The sequence below is a fragment of the Bubalus kerabau genome, chromosome 6 (genome assembly GCF_029407905.1).
Source record: "Bubalus kerabau isolate K-KA32 ecotype Philippines breed swamp buffalo chromosome 6, PCC_UOA_SB_1v2, whole genome shotgun sequence".
Lineage (NCBI taxonomy): Eukaryota > Metazoa > Chordata > Mammalia > Artiodactyla > Bovidae > Bubalus > Bubalus kerabau.
This window is the reverse complement of record NC_073629.1, coordinates 105,807,394-105,824,109: the sequence shown is the minus strand read 5'-3', so window position 1 is coordinate 105,824,109 and position 16,716 is coordinate 105,807,394. Positions and strand designations below refer to the sequence as shown.

The 16,716-nt window shown below is 49.5% G+C and overlaps 1 protein-coding gene across 2 annotated transcripts in view; it reads left to right on the top strand.

Moving 5' to 3' along the window:
- The window catches only part of CTPS1 (CTP synthase 1), a 34,721-nt gene extending 19,502 nt beyond the window's left edge, over positions 1-15,219 (top strand). For both annotated transcript variants that reach the window (XM_055586222.1, XM_055586223.1), the window contains 12 exons: positions 277-428; positions 1,807-1,939; positions 4,664-4,752; positions 5,879-5,973; positions 6,652-6,714; positions 8,959-9,002; positions 10,168-10,264; positions 11,416-11,471; positions 11,570-11,666; positions 12,212-12,356; positions 12,943-13,034; positions 14,351-15,219. In XM_055586222.1, the coding sequence (XP_055442197.1) occupies positions 277-428; positions 1,807-1,939; positions 4,664-4,752; positions 5,879-5,973; positions 6,652-6,714; positions 8,959-9,002; positions 10,168-10,264; positions 11,416-11,471; positions 11,570-11,666; positions 12,212-12,356; positions 12,943-13,027 (1,056 nt within the window). In that variant the 3' untranslated portion in view covers positions 13,028-13,034; positions 14,351-15,219. The remainder of the gene's footprint in view (positions 1-276; positions 429-1,806; positions 1,940-4,663; positions 4,753-5,878; positions 5,974-6,651; positions 6,715-8,958; positions 9,003-10,167; positions 10,265-11,415; positions 11,472-11,569; positions 11,667-12,211; positions 12,357-12,942; positions 13,035-14,350) is intronic.
- The last annotated feature ends 1,497 nt before the right edge of the window (positions 15,220-16,716 follow it).

The window sequence follows — 16,716 nt, the reverse complement described above, 5'->3', positions numbered from 1 at the left end:
GAGTGGGTTGCCATTTCCTTCTCCAATGCATGAAGGTGAAAAGTGAAAGTAAAGTCGCTTAGTCATGCCCTTAGCGACCCCATGGACTGCAGCTTACCAGGCTCCTCCGTCCCTGGGATTCTCCAGGCAAGAGTACTGGAGTGGGGTGCCATTGCCTTCTCTGATAATACCTGCTAGGAGACTGTATTTTCCCAAGGTCCTAATGCCTGGTAGGAGCTGTCGGCGCAGTTAGTTTTTGTTCCTTTTCATGAATTAACTTTGCTCATTTTTAAACAGGTGATCTGTGTCCACGATGTCTCATCCATCTACCGAGTCCCCTTATTGTTAGAGGAGCAGGGGGTTGTAGATTATTTCCTCCGGAGACTTGACCTTCCTATTGAGAGGCAGCCGCGAAAAATGCTGATGAAGTGGAAAGAGATGGCCGACAGGTTTGCTTCTTAATAAGGACCTGGGGGTCTCAGCCTTATTTTTCCTTTTTTTTGGTGGAAGCTCAGGGAATTCAGCTCTTTCTTATGTGGTATCAGCTCACATTGGAAAGGCCTTCGTGGTAAGGGGTGTGAAGAAAGGATCTTGGCCAGCCCTCGTGTAGCTGCATCATGGATGAGGAAGTCCTAATAGAGCTGGCTCAGGTCACAGATGACACAGCTGTCCCCTTTGACTCCCGTGCAAACAGGCCTCCTTGTGGTGACGGGCTAGCACTGGTAACTGAGGTCCACACGGATGGCGGGACATGGCTGGAGCACTCCTGGGTGCTCCCAGGCACCTGAGCTGTGTTTGGGAACGTGCCCACCCCACACCACAAAAGGATCAGCAAGGATGTCCAGTCTTTTCTTTCTTCCTTTCTTTTTGTCACTGAATTTGGATTCTTATTTTTCGTGTCAGAGGAAAAGGATTTTTCAAATCATTCAGCTGCCAGTGATATTATCAGGCAGAAGAAAAGCTTTAGCTGGATGTCTGTCATCAAAAATAAATACAGTTGCATGAAGCTGCTCAAGATTGGAATCAAACTAAAAACAGGAAGGCAGGGGGTTGAAACAGTGCTTTAAGAACCTCCCCTGCCTGCCGCTGTGGGGCGCCTTGTGGGCTGGAGGTCCTGTCCAGGCTGTTCTTCCTGCTGCTGTCACAGCTCATCAGTCTGGGGACTGGCCCACCCTGTTTGCCCCCTCACTCTGAGATGCTTACCCAGCACGTGACAGACCTTGACCCCGCGCCGCCGAGCCCTGGGCGTGCGCTGCTGTGGCCGCAGAGTCACCCCGACAGCACTAATCGGCATTTGCGGAGGGAGCGCGCCTGCCATTGCTCAGCCATCCTCATTTTCATTTTGACATTTTTCCCTTTCAGTCTATGTCCATTTGCTTGTATATCATTATGTGGCCACAAAAATAGCACACGGTTTTATGATCTTTCATAAAATATTATAAGCTTTTTTGTGTTACTGATTATACTTTATAATGAAAAAAACTTTAATGAGTATGGACTATTGTGTGGATGCCAATAATTGGACTGTTCATCACATAACTCTTGTGAATTGTCTGTTTGTTAATCTTTTCATTAAAAAAATTTGGAGTAGATTTTGAAGCCATCTCTTGGAGGCGGGTTCCAAAATCTTACTTTCTTTACAAAGCCTGCCATGTTGATCTGAAACTTGCTTTGTCTTTACTGTTCTGTACATAGAACTCAGACAGTAGTTGCTCCTATCATATTTTTCTCAGACTTTTTTTTTTCCCCTCTTTAAATAGTGATTTTCATCTCACGGAGGTACATATGGCCTGAGTAATTTGATGTTTCTTGACCTTTGTGTGATAGATATGATCGCTTGCTGGAGACCTGTTCTATTGCCCTCGTGGGAAAATACACCAAGTTCTCAGACTCGTACGCTTCTGTCATTAAAGCTCTGGAGCATTCTGCACTGGCCATCAACCACAAACTGGAAATCAAGGTGAGCGGGGGGCACAGGTGCAGTGTGGTGTGGCATGGACACCTGCTTTGTATTTTTGGAGCTCAGAATTTCTTTTTAGAAATCAAAAAGATCTGTGGTTGACTTCTGGCTGGGAGAGAACAGTAGAGCATTTTTAGGAAATACGGGGAGATGTGGTCAGAGTAGAAGCCAAGAGGATGGACACCTGGATCTGAACGTCAGGTGACTCCAGTGGTGAGGAGTCCTAGTGGCCAAGCATGTGGCATAGTTGCTGGCATCTGTCCAGTGTCCACCCCGTGGAGCCAGGAGGTTTCTCAGTAACTTGTCTGCACTCACCCAGCTGGTGCCTGGAGCATGGGCAGTGCCTGGTGAACAGTGCTCACCATGTTCTCTGGTACAAGCCAGGCAGAAGCTGAGCTGCTGGCATGTCAGGGCACAGCCGCTGCCCATCTCCTAGAGGTGGCAGAGGGTCAAGCAAGGTTCAGGGCAGGGCTTCCAGAGCCTAGCAGCAAAGTCGCAGAGTCTCTGTGACCCTGGGCAGGTTACTTAGCTCTCTTTGGGCCTTAGTTTCGCCATCTTTATTTAAAAAAAAAAAATTTTGTCTGCATTAGGTCTTAGTTGCATCACGCAGGATCCTCCTTATGGTGCGCAAACTTTCTATTTGGGGTGTGCAGGCTTAGCTGCTTTGAGGCACGTGGGATGTTAGTTACCTGACCAGGGATCGAACCTGTGTCCCCTGAATGGCAAGGTGGATTCTTAACCACTGGACCACCAAGGAAGTCCTGGTTTCCCCATCTTTGAAAAGGATTAGTGATCGTGCCTTTGTCACAGAGTTCTTTTTATAAGAATTGAGTGAGATCATGTGAAGTGCTTGGGACTGTGTCTAGGGTAGAGGAAGTACTATATGGGTCAGCTCTTCCTGAAAACCTTCCACTTGTCCCTTTATACTTTTTTTCCCCAGCAAAGTATCTCCCACATAGAACTTTTCAGGAGGGGTCGGAAATTAGAAGTGAAGTTGGAGCTCAGTGCGGAGGGGCTGACTAGGCACAGAGCTGACGGCCCTGGGGAGCTGACCTTGCCCTTGGCGGTGGGGTCGGTCTCCTGCTTTCCACCGGTATCTCAGGATGAAAGTGAAGCTGCTTTCAGCTGGTGAGCAGGTTCCTAGAGGAAGAGCTGTTCTATGTGCTTTAAGAATTGTGGGATCTCTTTACCTTGCCTAACCTTATTTTTTCACTAGTTTTTTCAGTCATTGATTCATTTTATCCCCTTGGAAGTACCCTGTGCCCATCATGTGTTAGATTGTGGAGGCTGAGAAGGGTGTCTGAGTCAGTGAGGTCTCTCAGGTTTGAAGGGAACATGCAGAAGAGGGGAGATCCTGCCTTGGTAGATATGTGAGGAGGGGTCTGTGGGAAGGTCTGGGAAGATAGATAAGGTCACAGGGAAGGGCATTCCCAAGAGCAGATAGCATTTATCCAAGGACTTGGAGGTGTTGGATGGTTGGGAGCTCAGTGGATGGGAAAAGTGTGAATTGGAGGGTGTCTGGAGAGAGGCTGGCGAGGGCCTAGTCATGAAATGTATCAACTGGGCCACTCTTGGATTTTGCCCCCAGGTTCAGGGAAGTCACCGCAGGGTATTGGGCAGGAAGGAGCAGGAAGATGAGCAATGTAATAAAAAAGTGGGCAGAAGATTTGAACAGACACTTCCATAGAAGACACACGTGATATACATGAAAAGAGGCTTAATGCCTTTAGTTGTCAGGAAGATAAATGCAAATTAAGTCTCAGTGAGGTACCAACACGCACCCACCTAAGTGGCTAAGCGTGTCGGTGAGGACGTGGGAATGTAAACTGGTGCAGTTGCTCAAGAAAAGAGTCTGGTGGTTTCACATGAAGGTAAACACACGCCTTCTGTGTGACCCAGCCATCCTGCTCCTAGATATTTACTCAAGAAAAGTGAAAACATGTCCACCGAAAGAATGTATTTTTATACAAACGGACCAGTTAGTCATAACAGCTAAAATCTGGCAACAGCCCGAATGTCCAGGATGAGTCGGTGGATAAACATTATCATGTGGTGTATTCCTGCAGTAGAAAAGTACCCAGTAGTAGAAAGGAATCAAGTCCGTGGTGATACACCACACCACGATGAATCTGAGAAATGGAAGGCTACCCAGTGCATAGTTTCATCTATCTGAAGTTCTAGAGGAGGCAGACCCAGTGGTGACAGAACACAGAGCCAGGATTGTCTGGAGCAGGAGGCAGGAAGGACGTTGTTTACAGGGGGGCAGATGGAATCGTGGGGAACTTTCTAGATCTTAATCAAGCTGGGGGTCACTCCTTTGCAGGGAACAAAACTCATGCAAGTCCACACTTAAAATGCTTGTGTTTCATTGTATATAAGTTATACTTCAGCACAATTGAGGAGAATGAGAAGCTCGCTGGGAGGGGAGATGGACTGGGGGAGATGTCTTAAACAGAGGAGACACTTCAGGGTCTGCACCAGTCGACCGAGTATAGATGGAGAGCCAAAGCTTAATGATTTGAGAAGGAAACTCATATTCTAAAATATAAGAAAGATGCTAAAGTTTATCTTTAAAAGATTAGTATGAATACATGAAGGTTATTTTTAAACTTTATTTTAAAGTTAAGAAAGATGGAGTGCTGTTCATATTGTTTAGAGATCAGGAAAGCACGTGCTCAGGAGTCACGAGCCTGCTTCTTTTCTGTCCACTCTGACCGCCCCCAGTACGTAGATTCCACGGACCTGGAGCCCAGCACCTTGCAGGAGGAGCCAGTGCGCTACCACGAGGCCTGGCAGAAGCTCTGTAGCGCTCAGTAAGCAGAACTCTCTACCTTTGCTTTCAGGGGTTCGAGGTGTGTCTTAATGAATGCAGTGTGTGCTCTCCTGTGGTGGTAGATAATCTGATTGTTTAAATGTCTTTTAATTATTGAAAAGGCTACACCCTGGAGGACTGAAGCCTCACAAAAATAGAGCTTATCAATTTTTTAAAAAGATATTTTTGATGTGGACCATTTTAAAGTGTTTGTGGAATCTGTTACAATATGGCTGTTTATATGTTTTGGTGTTTTGGCCACAAGGCACGTGGGGATCTTGGCTCCCTGACCAGGGATCAAACCTGTACCCCCTGCATTGGAAGGTGAAGTGTTAACCACGGGACCACCAAGGAAGTTCCACAGCTTATTAGTTTAATTAATATGAAGCAAACTAGTTCTAAGTTCACTGATAATATTTACTGTATGCATCTTTAGATGAGACAAATCCCCTCTGGTGCCTCAAGTCTTATAGGAGCTCAGTTCCCCAGCCAAGGGTTGAACCCAGGCCACAGCAGTGGAAGTGCTAAATCCTAACCACTAGATCAGCAGGGGATTCTCTGGATGAGGCTTATAAAAGGTTTTTCCTTCAGACCATTTGATGAGGATTCATCAGTAAGATTTCATAAATAGGTTTGTTTTTTTTTTTGCCCCTGGCAGCTATTATCTAATATAACAGTAAACAAATCAGTAAGAATTTCTGGTTCCCTAGATACGTTGAATGTTACAGAGCCATACAGCTATGGTTAGTGTGGCTCTGACTGACCAGGAAAGGCCCCCTTCCTACTTGGGGGACCTAAGGGGTAAACAAAAACAAAAAGATTGCAGACTTAGGGAAGAATCCCTGCCTGGGCCAAATACTGTGCAGTAATGGTATTACAGTTACGTATGCCATCTTTTTTCCCTGGTTATAAGCATTTTCTTGATGTTACTAAGAAGGAGAGTGGATGCTTTTCTGTGCATTTTCCAAGTCCATAGTGTTTCTACAAGTCATGGGCAGGATTGAAATCACAGTCCTCAGAGCTGGAGTGACTTTGGAGCGTCAGTGTCTTGGAAGTGATTCCTCGGGTGGTTTCTGGGAGCTGGACTTGGTGGAAAGGGGCTGCCTGTGGTGTGCTCTCTTGCACAGTGGCGTGCTGGTTCCAGGAGGATTTGGTGTACGAGGGACTGAAGGAAAAATCCAAGCCATCTCCTGGGCTCGGAAACAGAAGAAGCCTTTTCTGGGTAAGGAGTAGGAAAGATAAGAAAAAATGCCCCGTGAGCCTGTAAATAAACAGAGATTATCAAAGTCAAACATAAATGCTATCTCTCCAGATAGCAGCTCAAGCAGAAGAAGCCTTTGGGTTCTGTTTTTGAGAAATTTAAACTCCTTTTTAAAATGAACCTTTTAAACTTGAGCTCCATGTCATTGTTATGGACTTCTGAGAGAATGAAATAGCAATTAGGAAATCTTGTCCATTTACTGAAACCAGCTGTTTGGCAGGACATGTGAGACTGGGTTTCATATCCTTATTTGGAACACCAGCTGTCTGATTGGGCAGAGTGATTTTGGATGCTTCCTGGGGCTGTAAATTTCAGTCATATTCAGCATGATCCATTTTAAGTGGGAACTTAATGAGAGAGGATAAGAAAACTTGAATTTTAAAGTACTGAAGAGAATATTATTTATTTCTAAGATCACATGACTCTAAAACCTGAAATCTTCCTATACACTTAAACCCCATGTTTGAAATCTGTTACAGATAAAACATAGCAGGGGGTTGCATGTTTATAGCAGAAAATTATGAGAGTTTGTCATTGGAATTCTGTGAACAGTCAGGATGCCGAGTCCATGTAGGCGGGTTGGAAATGTGGGGACTCCCTTTTCAATGAAGTTTCATTTGCTTTCCCTCCATCTGGAAGGTGTGTGCTTAGGAATGCAGTTGGCAGTGGTTGAATTTTCAAGAAATGTGCTGGGATGGCAAGGTAAGTGTCTACTTAAAAATGTGTTAAATTCTCACTGGAATGTTCCTGGTGCGTGTTGGGCGGTGGGGGCCCTGGAGGCCAGGCTTGGTTTCCCAGTATCTCACAGCCACAGCGAAGGGAAATGGCTGAATGTATCAACAGAAAACACTCTGCCCTCCTCCAGGGGAACCACTAGCCACTGGAGGAGGGAGCATGGTGAGCCGCCTGCCTCTGCCCTTGCGCCTTTCTCTGGAGATGCCCACACTCCCATCACCATGGCTGTGGACCTTGAACTGGTGCACGGCAAGGAAACTAACTCTGGCCAGTGTGAGCCTATGCAAATATTATGAACTTGGGCTCTGGAGTTGATTAGACCTGGCCTCAAATTTTGCCTTTCTTTTTTTTTTTTTTTAATTTATTTGGCTGCTCCAGGTCTTAGGGAATTCCCAGGTGACTCAGTGGTAAAGAACCCACCTGCCAATGCGGGAGATGCAGATTTGATCCCTGGGTCAGGAAGATACCCTGGAGGAGGAAATGGCAACCCACTCGAGTATTCTTGCCTGGAAAATCCCATGGACAGAGGAGCCTTGGGGGCTACAGTCCATGGGGTTGCAAGAGAGTTGGACAGGACTGAGCAGTCATGCACGCCCTCCGGGTCTTAGTTGCCGCAAGCGGGATCTTTAGTTGCGGTGTGTGGGATCTAGTTCCCTGACCAGGGATCAAACCAGGGCCCCCTGCACTGGGAGTGTGGAGCCTTAACCACTGGGTTACCAGGGAAGTCCCTTTATCACTGTGGGTGATCTTAGCCTTTTTGAACCTCTGTCTCTTCCGTAAAATGGAGGTAGTAGTGGTAACCCGCTTCACTTGGTCGTAGGAGCTGAATGAAATGATACCTGTAAATGGTCCCAGCACAGTGCCTGGCAATAGGAAACACTCGCCAGTGTTGGCTCGGTGCCCACTGACTGTACTGCAGCTTCTAGACCACCAGCAGCTCAGTGGCTTCCAGCGGTGGTTTCCTGTTTCTCAGTGTTCTGTGGTCTGAGTGGACTCAGTGTGTGGTTTTCTGCTCAGTGTGTGGTGTGTCTGAACTCAGCCTGCCCCACTCTCACCTCTGCCTGGCAGAGGCAGAGGGACAGTCTCATTGTCCACCAGTTCAGCCGAGCGTCCTCAGGGCGTGGCGACCACCTGGCTCCCGAAATGACAAGCCCGCAGTGTAGGCCCTTACCAGGTGTCCCATGGCTGAGCCATCGTTGGAGGGGGGAGGGGACCACACGTGGTGTGAATCCTGGGGCACGGTGACCCCATCGCGGCCACCGGACCCATATATGTTCTAAGCAGACTCAGCAAAGTTACCTGAGGAATAGAACCCAGCCTGGCTTTACCAAATACGAGGGGTTCCCAGGGGCCAGCTCGCTGTTAGGTCATGTCACAGGTTTTCACAGGAACCTGAGGAGGCAGCAGCTCAGTTCTGTAGGTAGCACGGCCCTGGTGCTGGCTTCTGAGCTCTGTCCTACCACCTGCCACTTGAGGTGGCCCTCAGGCGCCCTGAGCCCTGCACAGCCATCACCTCCTGCTGCGGCACCCACTGGGGTCCCCAGGTGGGTGGGTGACCTGGAGATGAGCTTCCCTGCATCTGAGACCTGGCCCCAGGTTAGGCCCCGGAGGGGGATGAAACCTCACATGATGCACGGAAAGAGCAAGCAGGCAGACAGTGCTGGGTGCCGGGTTCTTTCTATTTTAGTCTTCAGTGCTTTCCCTGATAGTCAGATGGTAAATTCAGTAAAGGACAGAAAGGATATTTGGGTTTTGAAATTAGTTAATTTTTGATTTAGCTCTTGAGTCGGGCAGTTGGGTAGTACAATGTGTAAGATGCTGAGGATGAAAGAAACGTAGAAGAAACTGTATTTGCACATCAAGGAGAGATACTGGGAGAGAGATACAGTCTGAAACAAAAGGTGGAAAAAGAGAGACAGTCTAAGAGCCATCAAAAGGATGTACTATCTAAGTAAAGATGATCAGGTTATGCCATTGATTTGATTTCACCATTTTGTACAGCTTGACTTCCCAGAGAGTTACAGATAAAATGGGAACAATTCACCTTTGTCTGCTGAGTGCCTTGTGTCTTGAAAATGTTATCCCTGGTTTTGGTTCTCGTCACTGAATAAGCTGAGGAGGGAATTTGTGACTTAGAGCTTAGGAATGAAACTGTTAAATAATCCGTTTGGTTGTAACTATTTTTGTAACAAAAGTATTTTGGTTTTTCAGATGCCAATTCTACAGAGTTTGACCCCAACACCAATCATCCCGTGGTGAGTCCTGTGTCTGGAGCATCTGGAAGGGTGTGGAAGGGATGTTATGAGTGTGATTGAGGGCCAGAGATGGGAAATGAGACCACTGGGTTCATTCTGGAGAACCCTGAGCACCTGGGCTTGCAGATGTCCCAGCTAGGAAGGAAGAACTTCCTGTTTTCATCATGTGGTTTCTCACTGCTCTTCCCAGTTAGCCACAGGAAGTTTTTAAGACAGGTGCCACTTCAGCCAGCTGGGGGTGGCAGTAGGGGTTCCTGATTAAGTAATTCTCAGGAACACTCTAGAACAATATCGACATGAAACACTTATTGGGCACTTATTACGTACCAGGCACTTGCTCACTTCTTTGTGTCACTTAATCCCCAGCAACCCTGGAAGATGGCCGCCTTAGTAAAGAACTGCTGGAACTTAGGACTGATTGTTTGACTTGGGCCCAAGCCCCAGGAGGCCGGCATTCCTCGTGTTAAATCTCCCATCAGAGGAATGTGGCTCATGGAGGGCAGACAGTGCCTTCATTCATCACCGAATCCCCAGCCCAGGCGTGACGGGCCTGTTTGATATCAAGGATGTTGTGATAAACAGGATGGACAAGACTCTTAACCTCAGGGTACTTAAACAGCATTAGCATGTGTTTTGTCGACCTGAAATTGAACTTTGCTGATAATCAGATCTCAGGGAGAAAAGAGCAAAGGTTTTGAGACGTGGAACCTCGGGGAGGTGGGGGAGCCCAGAAAAGGTCCTGAGTCCCGCAGACATTCGCCAAGCTCCTCCCGGTTCCTGGCCAGCCCTATAAGAGCATCCCTTTCCTTCGAGCAGCTGTCAGTCTAGTGAAGGAGACGTATGATAACATGTCTGGTCTCGTATCCACGCTACTGTGTCAGTCTTTATTAGAACAGGCCCTTGGGGTCCAAAGTACCAGGGCAGGAATGGCCAGGGCAGGGGTCAGCAATGTCCAGTCCTGCGACTCAGGAGGACAGGCTGAAGGGTGAAACACTCACCTGGAAAAGGTTTAAGAATGGCCATCAGGAGACATTTTCCTCTGACAATAATCTCTTCTAAGGAAAGGCTGGACCTCCTCGCAGGCTCTCTTCACTCAGTGCGGGCGGTCTGTCTCCTAACTGAGGCAGGGTTTGGTAGCACATGTTTGTTTTTGGAACATCTCCAGGTCATAGACATGCCGGAACACAACCCTGGCCAGATGGGTGGAACCATGCGGCTGGGCAAGAGGAGAACTCTGTTCCAGACCAAGAACTCCGTCATGAGTAAGAGCGGCCTCCCTCCGGCCCAGCCTGCCGGATGCACGTCCCGGTGCTACAGCCAGCCCGGCATTTACAGCTTTGTTCTTACTTCGGAAGTTCTTTACTTCTTTCCCAGTGACATAGCCTAAGTTGCACCATGCTCAGAGGTCACAGGCAGTACAGCTGGGGATCTGGGGGAACTTTGGGTGTGGATCACTCGCCAGAATGAGTCGCTTAGGGGAAATCCATGGCAGTCTTACTTTCCTGTCTTATTAGGTCAAAGTGGATAAAACTGCTGATGTTGAGCACTTAAATGGCAGATGTCGAGCAGTTGTCTTACAGAAATGGCAGTTTCACCTGGTTCAACCTAAATAGACTTTATTCTAGACGTACTAACATAACGTGAGCTTCCCTGGTGGCCCAGTGGTAAAGGATGTGCCTACCAGTGCAAGAGATGTGGGTTCAGTCCCTGGGTCGGGAGGATCCCTTGGAGAAGGAAATGGCAACCCACTCCAGTATTCTTGCCTGGAAAATCCCATGGACAGAGGAGCCTGGCTGGCTACGTGGGGTTGCAGAGTCGGACATGACTTAGTGACAAACAACAGCAATAACTAACATATGCTAAAGATTTAGGGGAAATTTAAGATACTTAAGAATTACTGGATTGGATTTGCTTTTTCTTCCACTGGGAAAACTCTGCCATTGTTGGCAGAGCACCTATACATCTGTCCGGGGTTTGGAGGCAGCGTAATTTGAGTCACTTGAGTAGGTGGTCATCCAGTCCTCTGGCTCTAAGGTCCTGTGGTTTGGGGGTCTCACTTGGCTCTGGGAATCCACCTGTTGGCAAATGTCACTCTTGTTCCCGGGGAACAGCAGGCGCTGGCTGACCTTAGTGGCTCTGACTTAACCCTGGTGTCTCTGTAGTCACGTGTGAGGGATGGTGGTGAAAGTCCGTTTCTGTTAGTTTTTCTTGGTTGCAAAGAATCAAAAGCCCAAGAATTCATCTGGATTGTGCTGCTAGAGTGGGCAGTGGGGATTGGCAGCAAAGTCACAGAAATAACCTTCAAAGGGCCTGGCCGTGTAGATGAGAATAGGTAACCTGGGCGGCAGGATGTGGTGTGAATAGACGCCTTTGTGAAATCAGGGTCCTTCATGTCACGTGGGTTTTTTCCCAGGGAAACTCTACGGAGATCCAGATTACCTGGAGGAGAGGCACCGCCACAGGTTTGAGGTGAGGATGTGAGCTCTGTGACCTTTGACATTTTCTCCTTTCTGTTACTCTGGAAACACAGCTGAGAGCCCAGCAAAACTGTTCTTCATGCTTCACAGGTGAATCCAGTCTTGAAAAAGTGTTTGGAGGAGCAAGGCTTGAAGTTCGTTGGCCAAGATGTTGAAGGAGAGAGAATGGAAATTGTGGAGTTGGAAGGTGCTTGCTCGGGCCGTTGTGTTTAGTGGGAAACTTAGGTTTTCTTGGCGTGTGGGAAAGACACAGTAATATAAATTGTTGCCCTTGACCTCACCAGATCAGGCAGCCGTGCCACCTGGGGAGGGGAGGGCTCTTGGGGACAAGGTTCTGGAGCCCTGGGGGACTCAGCCTCCCACCAAGACCTTCCTTAGGCAGCTGCTTGACCTCTGGCTTCAGGTCCTCGTTCTCCAGAATGAGAGCTCGGACTTGGTACCGGAGTCTAATCTCACGTGACCTGCAGGACTCAATCCTGTTCCAGTCAGGGAGCTGGGGTGTGGGGGTGAGGATCGGGGTGGCAGAACCTGGAGAGGAGGGGTCACCTTCGTCTGCAGGTGGAGGGCATCACATCTCCTGTGCTTTGTGATTGCCTCGACCCAGGCTCCAGATAAGTTGTTTTCAGATCATTTTAGGGTCTGCAGAAACATGGATCATTCAAGATTTTTTTCCATCTTCCACACGTTCTGTGGACACACGGTGAAGCTGGCTCTTCTGCACTTGTGTTTCAGATCATCCCTTTTTCGTCGGAGTGCAGTATCACCCTGAGTTTCTGTCCAGACCTATCAAGCCTTCCCCACCGTACTTTGGTCTCCTCCTAGCCTCTGTGGGAAGGCTCCCGCATTACCTCCAGAAAGGCTGCAGGCTCTCGCCCAGGTGAGGTCGCGCTCCCCTAGTCCCTTGGGAGGTCACTGATTGCTTACAGAGAGCCGTCCCCACGCCATCGGTGATGAGCAAAGCCACAGGACTGGGGAGCCTTGCTGGGACCCTACTTCTCACTCTGACACACATGCATCCTCTTCTTCCCTGGGGTTTTCTCAGGCTGCTTTTGTGCCACCCCTGGCCTTGCCCCCCGGCATGGAGGCCATGTCCCCCCTCTGCAGCACCTGGGCTCCAGGATCCCATCTCGGCCCTGTGGCCTGTGGGGAACTGTGTTTTTTTCACGGGGAGGTTGAGGGGTTGCCTCGGCCACAGCCCGGGGGGATTTCATGTGCCACTGCTGTGTTGGTTGGGCACAACCCTGTCTTGGTGGGTCCTTAACCATCATGACTGAGATATAAAGCGAATGTATATCTTTCATAACAAGAAGAAAATCCCTCTGCAGCTTTCTGCTAAATATATAATGTCTTTGATTTCTGCTGTGAGCAAGCATCCCTTTGTGGGTGCCGTGGTGGCTGCAGAATCAGGGAAGTAAAGCGAGTGTTTGGTGGAAACCGATGAATAAACCATCTGAATTCTACAGGGACACCTACAGTGACAGAAGTGGAAGCAGCTCCCCTGACTCTGAAATCACTGAACTGAAGTTTCCTTCAATAAACCATGACTGATGGTAACGTAAGTGATACTTTGAAACTTGTTTTCTTTTAAATGGTGGTGACACCAGAATCGTAAGAGCATCATGAAAGTTCACTGTTGAAAGACTGTATCTGCCAGAGGATGTAAGTGGTCAGGTCACGGTGGGCATCAAATGGCTGAGGACCCGGCCCCCACAGTTAGGATACATCTACCCAGCCTGCTCTGGGGACCCTGCTGGGGTGAGACCAGGCACAGGGCAATTGTTGTCTTGCTGATTGCTGCTTTCAGGTGCCAATCTGACCTAACCTGGGGGAACTGGATTCTTAGAGCCATGTTATTTCATGTAGCCATAAACTTGGAGATCTTGAAGGAGGTGCCAGGCGTGACAACATGCTGTCATTTCTGCAGACCCTCAAGTTTTCACCAGAAAGTGCTTTAAAACCAATACATACAACACTTTTGTGTTGCTTGCTTATTCTGGAAGTCCATTAAAATCAGAGCAGTTATTGGACAAACTTGGAATGTTTGTCTTTTGTGACCAGTTGGAAAGTTTATAAAGTGTAGTAGCCGTGGGCAGCTGCCGAGAATTGTCTAAAATCCCATGAAGTTAACTGCGTGGATGCTCGGCAGAAATACCTGCTCAGAAGGGGGCTGGGGTGTCAGCCGGGTGTCTGGGGGGTCTAAAGGAGAACCAGGGGTGTGCGGGGGGTCCTACCACAGGGAAGCTGAGGTCCTGCCCCAGGCATGGGAAGGCGGCCTCCCCAAATCCTGCACACCTTACCTTCCCCACCAGTGGACCTCTCCACTGGCAGTGTGGTCTCTTGGGCACGCGGTCGTGCTGAGCAGCCGCTTGGCCTGTGATGACCGTAGCCACCTGGTCAGGCGCGAGAAGGAGGTCCGAATCGGGGGTGGGGGTGAGGGGTAGTTGGTTGCCTTCTCTGCCAGGTGAGCATTTAGCACTCATGTATTCATTAATCTTCACCAGATAGTTTGCTGTAGGTAATCTGATAGTCTAAGTAACTGCCCTGGAAAGAAAGGAACCTTTGTAACGGTACAGAGGCAGATACTTGGTCTGTTACATGGAGTTTTTAACTGCCTCCCCAAGTGGAGATCCCCTGTGAGTGGCACCGTGAGGAGACTGGCGTGGTGCAAAACACTGCTTGTGTTGGGGCAGAGGTGGAGTCCATGTGCTTCTGTAGGAATCCCAAATTTAGCTTCTCGTGATTCAAGTTAGGCTCCTAATACTGGTCCTCAATGGAAACCAGGCAGTTTACCACAGCAGCTGACAACAAATCACTTTTCTATTTAACATGCATCCTATAACTAATTGCTCAATTTTTTTTTTTTTTAAACAGGGATAATTCTTGAAGAGAGCCTTTGGACTTCAGGAGTTTACAGCTTTGATTTTACACTCAGCTTTTGACACTTCCTTTAAATTATGTTTTTATTAAGATTATTTTATTATGGGGGAAGGGATCCGGGGAGACCGTGACTTGATGTCCTGCCGTGTGTACCAGCTCCCGCACGGTGTGCTGCTGGATGTCCCGCGCTCTCCTCTGCGGTCCTCGAGCCTCGGGTGAGAGGCAGGACGTTGGGGCCGAGCAGGTGAGGGCCGGGCGCCGGGGCAGCCCTCGGTCACGGAGCTTCTGTGGCCACACTGCATCACTGTGGCTTCGCGTGTGCAGCTGTTCCTTCCCCTGAGGCCGTTATAAGAGGTGTGCCATGCTGCCTAGTGGGCGTGGAGGGGCGAGTGCAGCTGTGCTCACGACCCGGTGCCAGAACCCATGGGCACCCCTTGCCATGAGGAAGAGGGAAACCAGAGACAGAGCGCCGGCTGTCCTGTGCTGGGGACTCTCTGTGGCAACCGCGGCTTGGATTTGCTCAGGACAGTCAGTTTGGCATCACATGAGACAAGAACTCTGTCTCCCTGAAGTCTGAGTGTGTTGAATCCCTGTCCTCTGGCTGCGAGTCCCCTCCAGAATCACTCCTTGCATCAAGGGGTCACTTAACAAAGAACAAAGGATCTTTTCGGGACACTCCCTCTAAACCTCTCTCTTATGTAGACAGCTTTGCTCAAGGGGACTGTCTCCTTCCAGAATGGTGTTTCCGGTTGGAATGCAATATGAAAAGCTATTTTCTTAATGTGGTGTAACGACAGGTGGAGCTGCGTGCCTGTTATATCCTGGCTGGACTCGGTGTATACTCTAACTTAAGAAATAAATAACGCAGAGCAAGAGACACACCTTGTCTGTCATGCTGTTCATGTCACGGCCAGATGGGAGCCGTTGGAGCACGATGCCGCCCTGTGTGTGACCCCTGAACTCTCTCAGTGCCAGGCTCTCCCCCCAGGGAGCAGCCTGAGGTGGGGGATCTGATAGTTTTGTTTAGAAACTAAGAGAGGAGCCTAATAGGAACCAGAATTTCCCCAGAAGGCTTCAAATTTAGGTTCTCAGCATATAGACATTCAAGTATTTATGAAGGAGGCCAGTCCCTCTGCTGGGTGTAGACCAGAAGCAGCCTGCCTGCCTCTTCTGCCCTGGCCTTCTGAGTGCGGGTCATCGTCCTTTGGATTCTCCTCCAAAGTGAAATTCGAGACCCTGAATCCGTGCTCCTCACGGCAGGCACGATGGTGACGCTGGGACCACCCACCCCTCTGGCTGCCGAGCACACTTGGTTGTGAGCTGGCTGCTCTGCAGTGTGTCTGAGGCCGAGGCCCAGGGCTCAGGCTGGTTGACGTTTGAGAAGCTGGAGGTTGGGAGAAAAATGTTTCCCACCATTTGGCCCGGTTCCTCCATCAGGGAGACCCAGGAAGGAAGCAGGCTCCCTCTTGTCTTCCACCCACTAGTCCAAGGCCACCATCAGGGCGGAGGCCAAGAAGCCTGTGTGGGAGCACCGCCCTCTGACCCAGGCCAACCCAGCTGCCTCTGTCAGTCTGCGAGTCTCACGGCCTCTTCACTTACGGAGGACTCCATACTGGTTTGGGAACTCAATGGGGCTGCCTGGGTGAATTCCGACCTCTCCTCCCGACTGTCTGCAGTCATTTTTATAAAAGCTGGTCCCCAAACTGAAGGCTCTGATGCCTCTTGGTGACAGCAGCTCCCTCCCAACAGTGAGAACACAGTTGGTGGGCAGTTTGCAAAACCTCACGGGGTCAGCTGTGCCAGCTGTGCCCTCGCTGCTTTGAGTGGGCCTCCACTGGCCAGTTAAGTGCTGGCTGCTTACACAACCTAGAAACAGCACCCCCAGAATGGCTTTCCGGGGCCTGCCAAGCCCCACTATCCTTTCACCCCGGCTGTGCAGACAGGATGGTACCAGGGCCAAGGGCTGTAGTGGAGATGGCACAGGAGGGTTGCCTTCAAGCCTGGCATGGGCCGCCCAGTGCCCAGGACTTCTTGGGGAGGGAGCTGGGCCCACTCCCTGTCCCCACTCCCTGTCCTCCTCTTCATCCCTGGTGATCTGGGCAGGGTCTGCCTTCGTGGAGCAACCCTGAAGGCTGTGGTGCTTTGCTCTTGATGAGATGGAAGACGTTGAACCTAAGCATGGTATGATCAGACATTGGCTTTGCAGAGTCCCCGGCTCTGCTGGGAGAGATGCAGGGGAAACAGCCACAGCAGGAATCCTCTCTGGTGGCTGGAGGGTGCATGGAGTAGAAGTCAGACGTCTCTTTCCTGTGCACGTGCTGGAGAGAATCAGGGCCCCAGCTGCCCTGTCTATTGTCCTT